The 14,771-nt window shown below is 34.0% G+C and overlaps 1 protein-coding gene across 2 annotated transcripts; it reads left to right on the top strand.

The window, feature by feature from the left end:
* The first annotated feature begins 605 nt into the window (after positions 1-605).
* On the top strand, positions 606-13,938 carry LOC142617285 (calcium-transporting ATPase 4, plasma membrane-type-like). Of its 2 annotated transcripts, XM_075790071.1 has the most exons (8): positions 606-908; positions 5,055-5,264; positions 9,667-9,730; positions 9,820-11,759; positions 11,881-12,039; positions 12,427-12,598; positions 12,710-13,008; positions 13,430-13,938. In XM_075790071.1, the coding sequence occupies exons 2-8, from the start codon at positions 5,091-5,093 to the stop codon at positions 13,736-13,738; spliced, it is 3,117 nt and encodes a 1,038-aa protein (XP_075646186.1). In that variant the 5' UTR covers positions 606-908; positions 5,055-5,090; the 3' UTR covers positions 13,739-13,938. The 2 variants fall into 2 exon arrangements, with proteins under 2 accessions (XP_075646186.1, XP_075646185.1); XM_075790070.1 differs by lacking the exon at positions 606-908 and having other exon boundaries at positions 4,902-5,264.
* The last annotated feature ends 833 nt before the right edge of the window (positions 13,939-14,771 follow it).

Genomic DNA, 14,771 nt, shown 5'->3' with positions numbered 1-14,771 from the left:
GGAGATGCTACATTACTAAAAAACAAAATGCTGTTGAACTTCAAGTAGGCAATGCTGTATTGCTATAGAAACAAATAGGCTTTTTCTATCATTGTGAAATTGTTTTCAAAATGTTTGATGCTCTCAGTAACTTTCCTCTAATACTATTGCACTACAATCTTATTCATTTTGGGTTCACCAAGCAGCATGATCAAGCCCACAAAGAAACAAAGCCCGTGGGTTCCAGTCAGCTCAACTGGTAAAGTCTCTGATGGTTGTATAAGAGATCTGGGGTTCAATCTCCGCTTAAGCCAAAAACTGATTGGTGTCTTGGTCTGATAATAAAGAGCAATTATAAGGAGCGGACGCCATAAGTTGAAAATCTAAAAAAAAAAAAAAAAACAAAGCCCACATATGGGCTTGTCTTTGTTTTTTTTTTTTTTCTTCATGACCGACAAGTGTGCCTATGATTGTGAGTCCGTGTACTAGGCGTGTTTAGCAGCAAAGGGTTTTACATATAAACGAGAAGAGATATGATTATGAGTCCGTGTCCTCCCAGAGTACTAGGCGTGTTTAGCAGCAAAGAGTTTTGCATATAAACGAGAGGAGATAGCAGTGTGATCAGTGAAAAGAAGAAAAAAAAAGTAGTGCATGTGTTTGAGAGTAAAAAAAACAATCAGATTTTCTTTATCTAAAACATACACAAGAGAAGAGATAGCAGTGTGATCAGTGAGAAGAAGGAAAAAAAGTAGGGTGTTTGAGAGGAAAAAAAAAAAAAACAATCAGATTTTCTTTATCTAAGACATATACAAGAGAAGATTAATTTTGGGTTTCCTCTTGGAGAAAGTTTTTCTGATTGCTGCATCATGGGGATTTGCTGCATCCGGAAGTACCTAAGAATTACTCTTCAAAATGAGTCAAGATCTTAGGTGAGTTCATATAAATTCTTAGAGCAATTGCCTTAGTCCTTATATAGTAGAAAAATGATCTCATTTTAGTTAACTAAGCTCAAAATTCATTCACATGTATATAAAGTTGTGAAATGTAGTGTAAAATAAATAATCTGATTTGAGATGTTTGAAAAATGAGTATGTAAAATAGAAAAAGTAAGAGTATTAACATTGGTAGTGCTAAAAAACTATATTTCTATTTTTAGCACTATTAAATGCAAGAGTGAGGCTCTATTTGTTGGCTTCTTTGCTACAGTACATAGTTTCTTTGCTACATGTACAAGTAAGCTGTGCATCATAGCTCATGGAATGAAATAATGATATTTTATTTGCCTCCTCAATCAAATAATGTTTTTTTTTTTTGTCTGTACGCCCTCTGTTTAGTCTTCAACCTCTCCACTTTTGTTTTTCCTCTCTTCCTGCAGCCAATCCAAATCTTACATAGAAGCTCACCCTCTCCTTTTTTATTTTTTTCCCTCTCTTCCTTCACTTGCCGACAACCCATTAGATTTGTCTAGTGCATAACCATCAGATTTGCCCAGCCACCAACCCATCGAAGCTCTATGCTCGGTCAAGGCGGCAGTAAGATGGCGCCATGATCGGTGACAGGAGGAATTTTGGGTTCATGGGTTTTTTGGATTTCTGGGTTTGTGGATCCGATATGTTTTTTTTTTTTTTTTGGTTGGTGTTTTGGGTTCTTCTTTGCATGGGTTTTGTGGTGTTTGATTTTTTTTTTTTTTTTTTTTTTGTGGCTTTGGTTGTGAATGTGGATTATGGTTAAAATGACGATTTGGTGGTTGTGTTGGTGGTGGTTTGGTAGTTGTGGTTGTGGTTTCCGTCGGTTGTGTTGGTGGTGGTTTGATTTTTTTTTTTCCTGCCATGGGCTGTGGTTGTCACATGGAGGTTGTTGCTGGTGGAGTGGTGGGGGAACTACATGTGGCTGGCTGAAAGGTTTTTGTGGTTGATATATATATATATATATATATATATATATATATATATATATATATATATATATATATATATATATATATTTAATGAGTTATTTATATTATTTTAATCAAATAGCAAAATTATAGATCCGTTGAGTGTAATGTAAGGTGAAGAGGTAAAATAGATAAAGTAATTTTTGTAGGTGTTAAATAGGTAAATTTTTGCCTCCACCAATGTGGATACTCTAAATTTTGATGTTAAAATAGAAAAAAAAAATTCACGAAATAATCCGAATAGTCTTAAAGAGAGATATATTATTGTATTTGGTATGGATTTCAAGTAAGACATCAATAGATGATATTGTAATTAATTTTATAATAGTGCATTTAACATTCAAGGAAAAAGAATTTTTTCACATATATTTATATGTTCTTGTGACTGATATCTTGACTTGATAATTTTGCTGATAATATTTTTGGGTGATTGATTAAAATTATTAGTTGATTTTCTTAATTAGCACAATATTAAATTTTGACCCAACACATACTAGTTCTAGTCTTTAAGCTTTCAACTTCAAAAATTTTCCTTTTGTCTTTTTTCCTTCCAGACCTAAAATCCTTCCCAGCCGTTTCCATTACCAATATACCTCTACTTTTTATGGTTGAATTTTAATTATATTAGTGAATTCCTTATTGTCACTAATATGGTGGTCAATTGTCCTTTCCCAACCCGAATAATATCAATGGCCATGACCTAATAACATCTCTTGAGCTCCCAAGAGGTGGTGAAGATTCAAACTACATATTATTTTTTTTTTTTTTTGAAACCAACTACATAATATATATATATATATATATATATATATATATATATATAATATATATATATATATATATATATTTTAATAGTTACAACTGAAAAGGAGATTTAAATTCTAGATATATCTGTTGAAAACACCAAAACATATCAATTGAGTACAAGGTTCATGAGAATTCAAACAACATTATGTATATGATATGTTTGTAAATGGGAGAATTTAAGGGCATTTAATATACAGAATACACAATCCGCCAAGGGATCTTGCTAATGAAGATTTAATCCTCATCATGTATGCATGTTGACAGAGTCTAAAAGTGAAACAAAATCTCTCAGCATTTTAAAGTACCCTTATTATGAGTTATAGTGAGTTACAATGGGTATGAGTATATTTTTTTGACATATCGTAGGCTGACATTGCAATTTATTATGAAAAACTAAAAAATTTGAGAAATTTTTTTTTTTTAGTAGAAGAACTCAAGTATGATGTCTTTATAAAGTAAAGAATTTAAGGACATTTAAAAAAAAATGTATATTGTATACACTCATAATTTCATAAGTTTATACATTTACAATCTTTTTCATAATGTTTCTATTAAAAAAAATATTTTTTATAATTGTTGAGACAATATAAAAATGATATTTCACCGATCACATTTTTATGGTTAAAGTTTTTATATCTTTTGTATCAATAACATTGCACCCTATCAAAAAAGAAAATTACACATTTTCCTAAAATATATATATATATATATATATATATATATATATATATATATATATATATATATATATATATATATATATACATACATTTGAATAACCGGTTTGTCTTTTGGATATGCATGAAAAAATTGACCAATTAAAATAGAATAGTAGATAGTGAATAGATTGAGATCTGGTGCAATTGTTAAATGTAAATTCCCTTAATCTTACGCTCTGTTTGTTTCAATGGAAAACTTTGTGTAAAGATAGTTTTTTTTTGTTTTTCAGTGTTTGGTAGTATAAAAAAAGATGAGACAAAGAAAAACTATTTTTGGTCAGCATAAAAAGTATGACTTATTTTTGGAGATTGTTTTTCATTAAATTTTTTTGGAAAACAACTCTATCTCACAGCAAGCTAAATAAGGGAAATTAGGAGGTTATTTTTCAACTCATTTAAAGTTGCTACCAAACATTAGAAAATGAGATAATTTTATAGAAAATGTTTTTTAGAAAATAACTCATTTTCTAGAAAACATAATTGTTGAAACAAACAGAGCGTTAATACATAGTGAATATCGCGTCCGAACAAATAGGCACATAAAAATTGGATCGTTCTTCGATTCTTTCTTCTTTTTATTTATTTATTTTTGAAAATATCAAAAGCAAACAATTTTTTTTTTCTATAAAGAGAAAATGAATTTCAAACTTTTTTTACTTTTTTTTATTATTTATTTTTAGAAAGGAATGAATTTAAAACTTGAAAGTACCAATAAAAAATTCCTAGTTTGGTGGATTCCAGTTAGCTCAACTAGTAAAGTCTCTTATAGTTGAATAAGGCTTTGTTTGGGAGTTCATAAGGGAATGAAATGTATTTAACCAAGGAAAATGAATGAGAAAAAATGGAATGGAATGAAATTAAGTAGCATTGATTGGATGTTTTAAAATAAAGGAATGGAAAAGAATGGAAAAGAATGAAAATGAATGGAATGTAAGTAATCTTGTTTAGGGAGTAACATGGAGGGAATGTAATGAAATAATTTTATGACAATATTACTATTAGACATTTATTTTAAAATAAATGGTTGAATATATAGAGATATTTTGAGAGTTTTAATAAAAAATTCATTAAATCTAATTTCATTCCCTCTCATTCCTCCCAACTTCGGGGGGAATGAAAATTTGAGGTTTTAAATGAATAGAGAGGAATGAGTGTTCCCTCCTACCCATTCCATTCCCTCCCACTTAAATTCTCAAATAAGAGAATGAAGTTTCCATTCCCTCCATTAAAATTCCTAAACAAGAGAAGGGAAGAATATTCTAAAATTGTTCTTTTTATTCATTTCCATTCCATTCGATTTTCTCTTCCCAAACGAGATCTAAGAGATCTGAAATTTAATTATCGTCCGCTATAGGTTGAAATTTCCTAAAAAAATAATATTCCTAGTTTGACCCTGATATATATAGTATTGATTCAGTGGGCAACCCATTGTATCTTTGAAAAAGTATATATTTGTCTTCAGTTTGTTGCATCTCTCTGACTCTCTCTTCCATTCCCGCAGATTTCGCCATGGTTGTGAACCTTTCCTTCTTAATCTTCAAAGAAGTCCTAAGTCCTAACCCTACGTCTCTCCATAACATTTTCTTATGTAACCCTTTTGTTGTCACTGTCAGGTTCATTGAAGCGTTGAAAACAATATATATATATATATGGAGAAGTATCTGAGGGAAAACTTTGATGTTGAATCGAAGAACTCTTCCGATGAGGCCCTTAGGAGATGGAGATCCGCCGTATCCATGGTCAAGAACCCTCGCCGCAGGTTTCGCATGGTGGCTGATCTCGCCAAACGCGCAGAAGCCGAAAGAAAACGAAGAAAACTACAGGTTTCATTGCTTTTTTCTATATATATATTCACAATCGATCATTATGTTCCAGCTTTATGAGAAACCGTGTTCATATCATAAACTGTAGATTTCATTCCCTTGATAACGAAAATGAATGGTTTTGTTCGAGATAAATGAGCAAAAGTGTTCAAATATAGAATTGCGTTTAAATTATACCTAGTATGAATGTAATTCAAACGTGAAAGTTTTATAATAAATGTTCAATAGAATATATTGAGCGGCCTCATGAACGTTTGTTTGTTCGTTACTTTCTGTTTGATTGTTTGAGAGGAAATACGAGGTTAAGGATTTTTATGGTTTGTCTGGTTTTTGGTTCTTAGTTTTGAGTCTTTTGACAGAGGTGAATATGGGTGCAATGGTACAGTAGTGACATGGGTGAGGGGTTATAAACTTTTGACTTTTGAGTACCGGATTTTGATTAATGATGAAAAGATTTTAAGATGCGGAAAGTGTTACTTTTTGCACTACCATTTTCCCAGATCAAAAAAGGGATTTTGGTGGATTTCTGTTTGCATTTGAAGAAGTTGATCGTACAGTTTTCATGTTAATGATTGTCTGATTCGTGTTTCATTTTACGGCCATAGATATTTAGGTTACCAATGCCATTCAAATCAACACAGAAAAATAAGGATTTTGTGCAATTTCAGCTTAGTTTCTTGGATGGTGATGTGCTCATACCATTCGTTGGAGGGTGAAGAGTTGTTGTTCATTGTTTGATCAAATACGTTTGACAAAACTGCACGAGACTTAATGCCTCATTGATTGGTATAGATAAAAAGTCAAAAGAAATTTGAGAAAAGTCATTCAATATACTCACAAGGAATAATGATAGAGTACAATTCCCATTACCTAGTAATGGGAAATAATTTACTGTACCTAGTATATTATATATTAAGGGTTTGTTTGGGTTTTTATTTTGCTGAAACTGAAAATTTATTGTTGAAGGTATGATAAATAAAAATAAAAATAAAAGTTAGTTAAAAAAGTACAGCGAGATCCATAAATAGTACCAAAAAGTACACAGTGGGTTTATAAATAATAGTAAAAATAAGTTGATAGTAAAATATTTTTTATTTTTTATTTGTATCCAAACACACACTAATTCATCTTCTCACGTGAAGAGGGTTCATTGCACTTGAAATTCGCGTTTCAATGAGAAAAAAAATATGTAATACATTATCATAATAGACAATGTCTATTACACACTTGTATGCATCCATACAATTGTGTAAACGCACTAAAATCGTGACTCTAAGCTATGTTTTCAAGTTTGAAATGACTACTTCTGCCACGATTTCAGTGCATTTAACAAGTTTTTTCCCACATCACGTGCATGTCCATAATATCTCAAAAAGTATGTGTGATTGTACGATTTTTGTACACAATTCCTATTCAGATGCTCTGGCGGCTGGGTCAAACAAATGGGTTATGTAAGAACATTGTCACCATGTCTTTGTCTTCAAATTTTATAGGTGCCGCCATTGGTATATTCATGTTCTTAAGAGTTCTTAGAGAACTTTCATACCATCACTATTCGTGTTCTTTACCAAGATCACGCGTTTTCATTCCTGTTTTTTGAAGTAGGAGTCTTTGTTTTTGGTTTCTCATCATTTGGCTCATTGGCTGCTCAAATCATTCAAAGTTTCATTTGGTGTAAAGTTTTAACTAGAAAGGTTGACATTGTTAATGTGAATGTGAACTTTTTTACTTTTATTTGTTTAAATATGAGGATGACTTAATTTTAAAAAAAATAAAAAGCGTTTGCTTGCCAAAAATGACTTCCCTCTTAAATTGGTACACGGCATGATAAAAAAGTAGTTGCTTGTTCTCAAAGGAATGGAACTCATTGCTTCTGGAGATATTCATCTTACAAGTAAAAGAAATCGTAGTTTCAAATTTATTATTCGTCCTATACTTTTAACTTTTAAGCAATCTGATGGTGATGGAATTCATTCAACTTTAGCCAATTTGTTTACCAATTTCCTAAAGTTGACTGGTAATTGGAAATTGCTAGCTTAATTAAGCAAGTAATAACTATAATATACTAGATAGGGACACCTTTTTTTTTTAATCTCTCTCAGGATAGAATGATACCCAAGATGGAATAGATCCTACATACTTGGAATTGATAACCAAGCTTTTGCATTTTTCTACACTTTGTCAATTTAGAAATACAGAGGGAATGTCCTGGTTAGTGGTTATACTTAACTGCGTATAGTTGGCTTAGAGTCAAGTATATAACGTGTCAGACAAATCCCAATTGAGAAACCAATACCGTGATCCAAAAAACCAGGTACTTGACCATAATTTTATGGTATTTTTGATATTGCTCAATCGGAAATTGAATTACACAACTGTACATTAGAATAATAGATTGGATCTATAAAAAGGAATTTACGGATCTAAGAATGTGTTTGGATTCAACTGAAAAGGGAGCTGCGTTTTGCGTTTTGCGTTTCAGTCTTTTTTTTTTTTTTTTTTTTTTCAGCCGCAGATGTTGACCAAGTCTTCCGTGAACAGTGCATCCGTGCACTGTTCACAAACCCACAAATTTCACTTTTTAGTCACTTTTTCATTAAAAATGGGTCCTGCGGTACTATTCACACATTTTAAAATTATTTTGCTACAGTGTTTTCAGTTTTCAATTTTCAACAATAAATTCTATCCAAACGGACCCTAAATGTCTTGGTCTTCAAGTTGTCACGTTTTGCTTTAAAAACATTATCTCTTGATTCTTTATATGATTATTAAATAAACAAACATAGAACTTGCCTAGTAACGTCATCACATTCACATGCATGAATTGGTCAGGGCTGCTCATTGGGCAGGCAATGTTGAATGACAAATGAAACTTGATGCTTTAGTGTATGTTCAAAGTTTTTAACTGTTTGGTACTTGAAATATATAAAAATGTAAGGTGAATCCAATGGTGATAAAGTTGGTCAATACCACATGCAATGTGTTGTTTTGTCTTAATTTGCAGAGATCTTACCTAGTGTTAGACCCACTCAAAACTTTTACAGTATTTGGGGCCATTTTCTCCCATGCTTTCCTACCCACGACTTCATCTATGCTTGTGGCTGAAAATTCTTTCCTCTTCTGACCGACATCCCATTTTCTTGAATTTCTTTGACAATTATGAATTGAATTACGGAGATTGACTAGGATCATTCTCAATCAGCACAGGGTTATTAGCTATTTGGGAAAATTTGTTTATATCATAAGGCAGACAAATATATAATGGATAACTGTAGTGTTGGTGATAAATATCATTATTGTTAGTAGTCCCAAAACTTTCTATGAAGTATTTTTCGGGTTTGTGGAAATGTTATAAGTTACTGTGAGTGCTGCATGGCAGATGTCATGTATTCTTCTGTGGAAAGCTAGCTGCCAAAATGTGTGTTGGAATAGTGCTTGACTCTGCTCAAACCTAACAAACCAACTTTGTGTACATAACAACATTGAATACAGGAACCTAACTAAACAAAGCACTAGTATAACATTGAATGCTTGAACTTTTTTGTTGTTTCATTTTTGGTTCCTGTTGTACTTAGCTAAGCCCATAGATTGAGGGACTTCTATTTTACTTCTAATACAAGAGGTTGAGCTTTGATGCGATGGCAAGTGCCTTCCATCAAAAGCGACAGGTTGCGGGTTTGAGCTCAAGAATCAGCTTATCTAATAAATTGGGGGTAAGATTGCTTACAATGACCTCTCCTAAACCCCAAAAAAGTGAGAGTTTTGTACACTGGCTATGACTTTTTTTTTTTACAAGAAATTTGAGAAAAGAAGCGGCAGGTTTTATAACCTTTTATTTAACTCACCAGAAAATAAGAACAGGTAAATTAATGACTGGGTCTTGGGCAAGCTTATAGGATTAGTGCAGAGGACCATAGTCTAGAAGTATTTTTCGCAAAACGTAACTAAGACTAGCCTTACGTTTTGATATTTCCAGCAGGAGAAATAAAACCAACTTTAAATTGGTAAAAAATCTCCCATAGTTGTGCTCCATTGTTTTTGAAAACCTAGAATAAGTCTATAAATACTTTAAATGGAAGAAAACCATGTCAAATCAGTAATCCAAGTACCAAACATACTATGCCTTGTTTATAACTTTATATACATGCACGTGGACATTGCTAATCTCATCGTGCTTATGTTGATATTAGCAGAAGCTAGAGAATAATTTTGATAATCAGGATAAGGGTGTGGAACTATGTTAATTACAAACAGAGTCGCTATGACAGTTTCCAATACATATTCTCAACCGCATGCATCATGTAGCTTAAATTTTATGTACAATACCAAATGCTGCATAAATTACATTCCTTTGCTAGAGACTTGTCATGCTCTCATTCTCTCTTATACTACTTGTGGCCAGGAAAAGATACGAGTAGCTGTATATGTGAACAAGGCAGCACTGCAGTTCGTTGGCACTATAGATGGTATTAAATGCACTGTAGTATTGTAACATCTAATTCATCCAAAATTCTATATCATTTCTCAACTATATATATGTTTTTGCCTCATGCAGATAAGAAAACTCATTACAAGCTCTCCAATGAGGTCAGGGATGCTGGTTTTGGCATTGAACCTGATGAACTAGCATCCATTGTTCGAACCCATGATAGCAAAGGTTTGGGAAGTCATGGAGGACTTGAAGGATTAGCAAGAGAGCTCTCTGTGTCTTTAAAGGATGGTGTTGTTTCAAGTGACATACCTCTCAGGCAAAATATATATGGTTTAAACAGATATGTTGAAAAACCTTCTAAGAGTTTCTGGATGTTTGTCTGGGATGCACTACATGACTTAACTCTAGTTATTCTCATGGTTTGTGCCGTGATTTCTATAGGTGTTGGAATTCCGACTGAAGGTTGGCCAAAGGGTATGTATGATGGGGTAGGAATATTACTTTGTATATTCTTAGTAGTGCTTGTCACTGCAATGAGTGACTACAGGCAGTCTTTACAATTTAGGGACTTGGATAAGGAAAAGAAAAACATAATTGTTCAAGTCACCAGAGACGGATGTAGACAGAAGGTTTCAATCCATGATTTGGTGGCTGGTGATGTTGTTCATTTATCTATTGGAGATCAAGTTCCTGCAGATGGTGTTTTCATTTCGGGCCACAGCTTATCAGTGGATGAATCTAGTTTGTCAGGCGAGAGTGAGGCAGTGAATGTAACCCAAGAAACGCCTTTTCTTCTGGCAGGTACCAAAGTGCAAGATGGGTCTGGTAAAATGCTAGTGGCATCAGTTGGTATGAGAACAGAATGGGGAAGATTGATGGTTACTCTATGTGAAGGGGGAGATGATGAGACACCACTGCAGGTGAAGCTTAATGGAGTTGCAACCATTATTGGGAAGATAGGTTTGGCTTTTGCTGTGCTAACATTTTTAGTTCTGACTGGAAGGTTTTTAGTGGTTAAGGCACTTCAAAATAGGATCACAGTGTGGTCGGGTAGTGATGCACTGAAGCTTTTAAATTACTTTGCTATTGCTGTGACTATACTAGTTGTTGCAGTGCCAGAGGGACTACCACTGGCAGTGACACTAAGTCTTGCCTTTGCTATGAAAAAACTAATGAGTGATAAGGCACTTGTGAGGCATCTCTCTGCATGTGAGACAATGGGTTCTGTGAATTGTATTTGCACGGATAAAACAGGAACATTGACAACAAATCATATGGTGGTGAATAAAATTTGGATATGCCAAAAAACTACTGAGATAAATAGTAGAGAAAATGAGGATGTACTGAATATTTCACTCTCAGAAAAAGTTCTTAACCTCCTTCTGCAGTCGATATTTCAGAATACTAGCTCAGAGGTTGTCAAAGGGAAGGACTTAAAGAAAAACATCATAGGTACTCCAACCGAGACTGCACTAATGGAGTTAGGCATGCTTCTTGGAGGTGATTTTAATGCTTATCGTGAAGAGGATAACATAGTGAAAGTTGAGCCTTTCAATTCAAATAAAAAGAGGATGTCTGTGCTTGTGGCTTTTCCTGGAAGTGGTGGATTTCAAGCATTCTGCAAAGGTGCATCAGAAATAATTTTAAAAATGTGTGACAAGATTGTTAATGCTGATGGGGAAGCCATCCCGCTGTCTGAAGAACAGAGAAAGGACATCACAGATGTCATAAATAATTTCGCTTGTGACGCTCTAAGAACTCTTTGCTTGGCCTTCAAGGATATAAAAGGCACTTCTAGTGCAGATAGCATACCTGAAGATGGTTATACATTAATATCTGTTATTGGAATTAAGGATCCTGTGCGTCCTGGGGTAAGGGAAGCGGTTAAGACTTGTTTAGCTGCTGGGATTACCGTGAGGATGGTCACTGGTGATAATATTAATACAGCTAAAGCCATTGCTAAGGAATGTGGTATCCTGACAGAAGATGGTATAGCAATAGAAGGGCCAGATTTCCGCGATAAGAGCCCACAGGAGATGGAGGAGATAATCCCCAAACTGCAGGTTTTATAGTTGATTAATGAACTTTTCTTGAACTCTCAAGTGGCAGAAATTTCTATGATTGCTTATATTATGCGTGTAGGCAATGCCTCAGTTTCTATAATTGCTTATATTATTTGTGTAGGTAATGGCACGATCACTGCCTTTGGATAAGCACACCCTAGTAACCCATTTGAGGAATGTGACTAAAGAAGTTGTGGCAGTGACAGGTGATGGGACCAATGATGCTCCTGCATTGCATGAGGCTGACATTGGACTTGCTATGGGTATAGCAGGAACAGAGGTTCGTTAGAGACCTGATTTTATCATATGCAACATTTGTTTCGTATGTTACTTAGATCAGTTACCTTAGTTTGGTTGTTTGTTCCAATGAAAATGTTCTGTGATCGCTGATAGGTGGCCTTGAATGTTAAATTGTTCTAGCAAATGTTTTGTTATCTTACTTTCAAAAGATGTGATTGAGTCTAAGATTATTGATTGAATAGACAAGTAACATCGAAGTATGGAACTTTTATTGGCTGAGGAATCTGTCAAAGTCTATAAGGAGGATTTTTCATTTTCAACACTTACTACAAATCATATAAGCAAATATACATACTCTATATTACCATATCAGTTTCTATCTATTATTGTTAGCTAAGCATCTTCTGCTTATATTGCATTCTTGCAGGTAGCAAAAGAAAATGCAGATGTTATTGTAATGGATGATAACTTTTCCACTATAGTGAATGTCGCAAGATGGGGTCGTTCAGTTTATATTAACATTCAAAAGTTTGTACAATTCCAGTTAACAGTTAATGTTGTTGCTCTCATGCTCAACTTCATCTGTGCATGCGTTTCAGGTGAGTCCTATGGTGCTAAGCTTTTAGACATTCAACTTCTACTTTTCTGTTGGTTACTCTATGTCTTCATTCAATGCATATGGCTAATAAATATTTTGAAATAAATTTCAGGCTCCCCTCCTCTCACAACCGTACAAATGCTTTGGGTAAACTTAATCATGGACACTCTTGGCGCCTTGGCGCTGGCTACAGAACCCCCACATGAGGGGTTGATGAAAAGACCCCCAGTTGGGAGGGATGTAAAATTCATCACCAGGATCATGTGGAGGAATATTGTCGGACAGAGCATCTTTCAAATTCTTGTCCTTCTGATTTTTCAACTTAAAGGGAAGCAGCTTCTAAAGCTCACTGACCCAGATGCTGATTCCATTCTCAAAACATTCATATTCAACTCCTTTGTGTTTTGCCAAGTATGGAAGCAGCCTTTACCTCTATTTTCCATTGAAGCACATGCATTGCACATTTGCACTATCTACAGCACATGTTATCCCATTTTTGTGTTTTATATTGGTTAACACATCTTGTTTTCAAAATTCTGTTGAAGCTAGTTTTAGTTTGCCTTTAGCTTGTCTTCATAGTTTTCGGATGCTGATAGCTCATTCAGCTTAAGAAACCCATCATAGAATTGCTAATTCCTAGACTTGTTGCATTTTGTTATGTGAATCTCTCTGTAGCCTTCAGATGTGCTATCAGATTCAATACCAACAAGCCAAGGATGCATTACAATAAAACATTCCATCTTACTATAGCCAGAACCATAAAACATTCACTTTTCCATTTTTAGTACCGATTAAACAATGACTTATGTTGCTTTTCTTTCCTATATTTTAGGTATTCAATGAGATAAACAGCCGCGACATGGAGAAGATAAATGTTTTCCGTGGCATCTTTGACAGTTGGATTTTTTTGATTGTCATTATCTCCACAGTAGCATTCCAATTCATAATAGTCGAATTTTTAGGCACTTTTGCAGATACTGTGCCACTTAGCTGGGAATTGTGGTTAGCCAGCATCTTAATTGGAGCTGCAAGTTTAATTATCGCTGTTGTCCTAAAGTGTATTCCTGTTCGAGAGAGCAAGCTCATTGTTGAGCATCATGATGGTTATGAACCACTCCCTACAGGTCCAGAGCTGGCATGAAAGACTAAGATGGACGTTTGTGAAGCAATAATGGCTCCAAGAATTTTTCTCAGGGTGTTCCTTAAAAAAGCATAAATTACACAATTTAATAATTTGTTATATTGTTGTTTCATTAATTATAAAATTATTAATTTTTGTTTAGCCTAACATAATTTAATTTGCTTGTCTTTTATAATATATTGAATAATTAAATTATTAATTATTGTTTATTAGATGCTTCCCTTAATTAATTATTGGTTAATTAAATTATTGTTTATTAGTTGCACTAGCACACATTCCATGTGCATTTACTTCCCCAATTCAAATATCCCACCTAGCTCCATGTGCCCATCCATGGTGTGTAGCATTTAATCCTAAAAATAAAATGCTAAAATTATTACAAAGTGTTTTACAAATTGATGTAGCAATAAATGCGATTGGTGACTTTCAACAATCTCTTAGATAAAGGTTTAAATTATTTTTTTGTAATTGATGACATATAGCATCATCAACAATGGTGGTGTTGGCTGTGCCTTATTTGACTTAGCTACCTGTACGTACTTTCCCATTGATAGCACCACAGCCTGTGGCTTGTTATATTTTAGTGATTTCTTCAACTCATTTCTAAAATTTGCTGCGGCAGAAGTTACCACAAATTGATTCGACCGCACCACATTTACGTCCCAAGGTTAAAAGAGATCACATAAGTGCTTGGCTCTACAGAACTTCCTTTAAGACAGTCCAATGCTTATCTTGGACCCGCAATGAGCAAAAAGAAAACAGACAAAGAAAGTTGCTGTCTTGAACCGATTTAGCAATAGAATGTGCTTGGTTTGCAAGTTCAAGAGATTTGGGAACCCAACTTGCCATTCATATGGATTGCTTCTCTCAATCAAGTTGGCTCTCAATTCATGCTCAAAGTTGGGAATGAGAAGAATGTGTGAACCTTTTTCCTTGGAAGGCAAGGAAAGAGAAGAAATGAGAACTTTGGACTCACTTCGTTGAGGATAAATCCATTTTCCATGGAGCAGTAGCTCATCAGCAAGTGAATTTC

Source organism: Castanea sativa, chromosome 11 (genome assembly GCF_040712315.1).
Source record: "Castanea sativa cultivar Marrone di Chiusa Pesio chromosome 11, ASM4071231v1".
In the NCBI taxonomy this organism is placed as follows: domain Eukaryota; kingdom Viridiplantae; phylum Streptophyta; class Magnoliopsida; order Fagales; family Fagaceae; genus Castanea; species Castanea sativa.
The sequence above is the reverse complement of the archived record's forward strand: the minus strand, read 5'-3'. Positions and strand labels throughout refer to the sequence as shown.

Coding starts and splice junctions, on each gene's coding strand:
- LOC142617285 (XM_075790071.1), top strand. CDS start 5,091: ATGGAGAAGTATCTGAGGGAAAACTTTGATGTTGAATCGAAGAACTCT. Junction 9,731..9,819: donor GTTCGTTGGCACTATAGATG/GTATTAAATGCA, acceptor TGCCTCATGCAG/ATAAGAAAACTCATTACAAG. Junction 13,009..13,429: donor ACTCCTTTGTGTTTTGCCAA/GTATGGAAGCAG, acceptor CCTATATTTTAG/GTATTCAATGAGATAAACAG.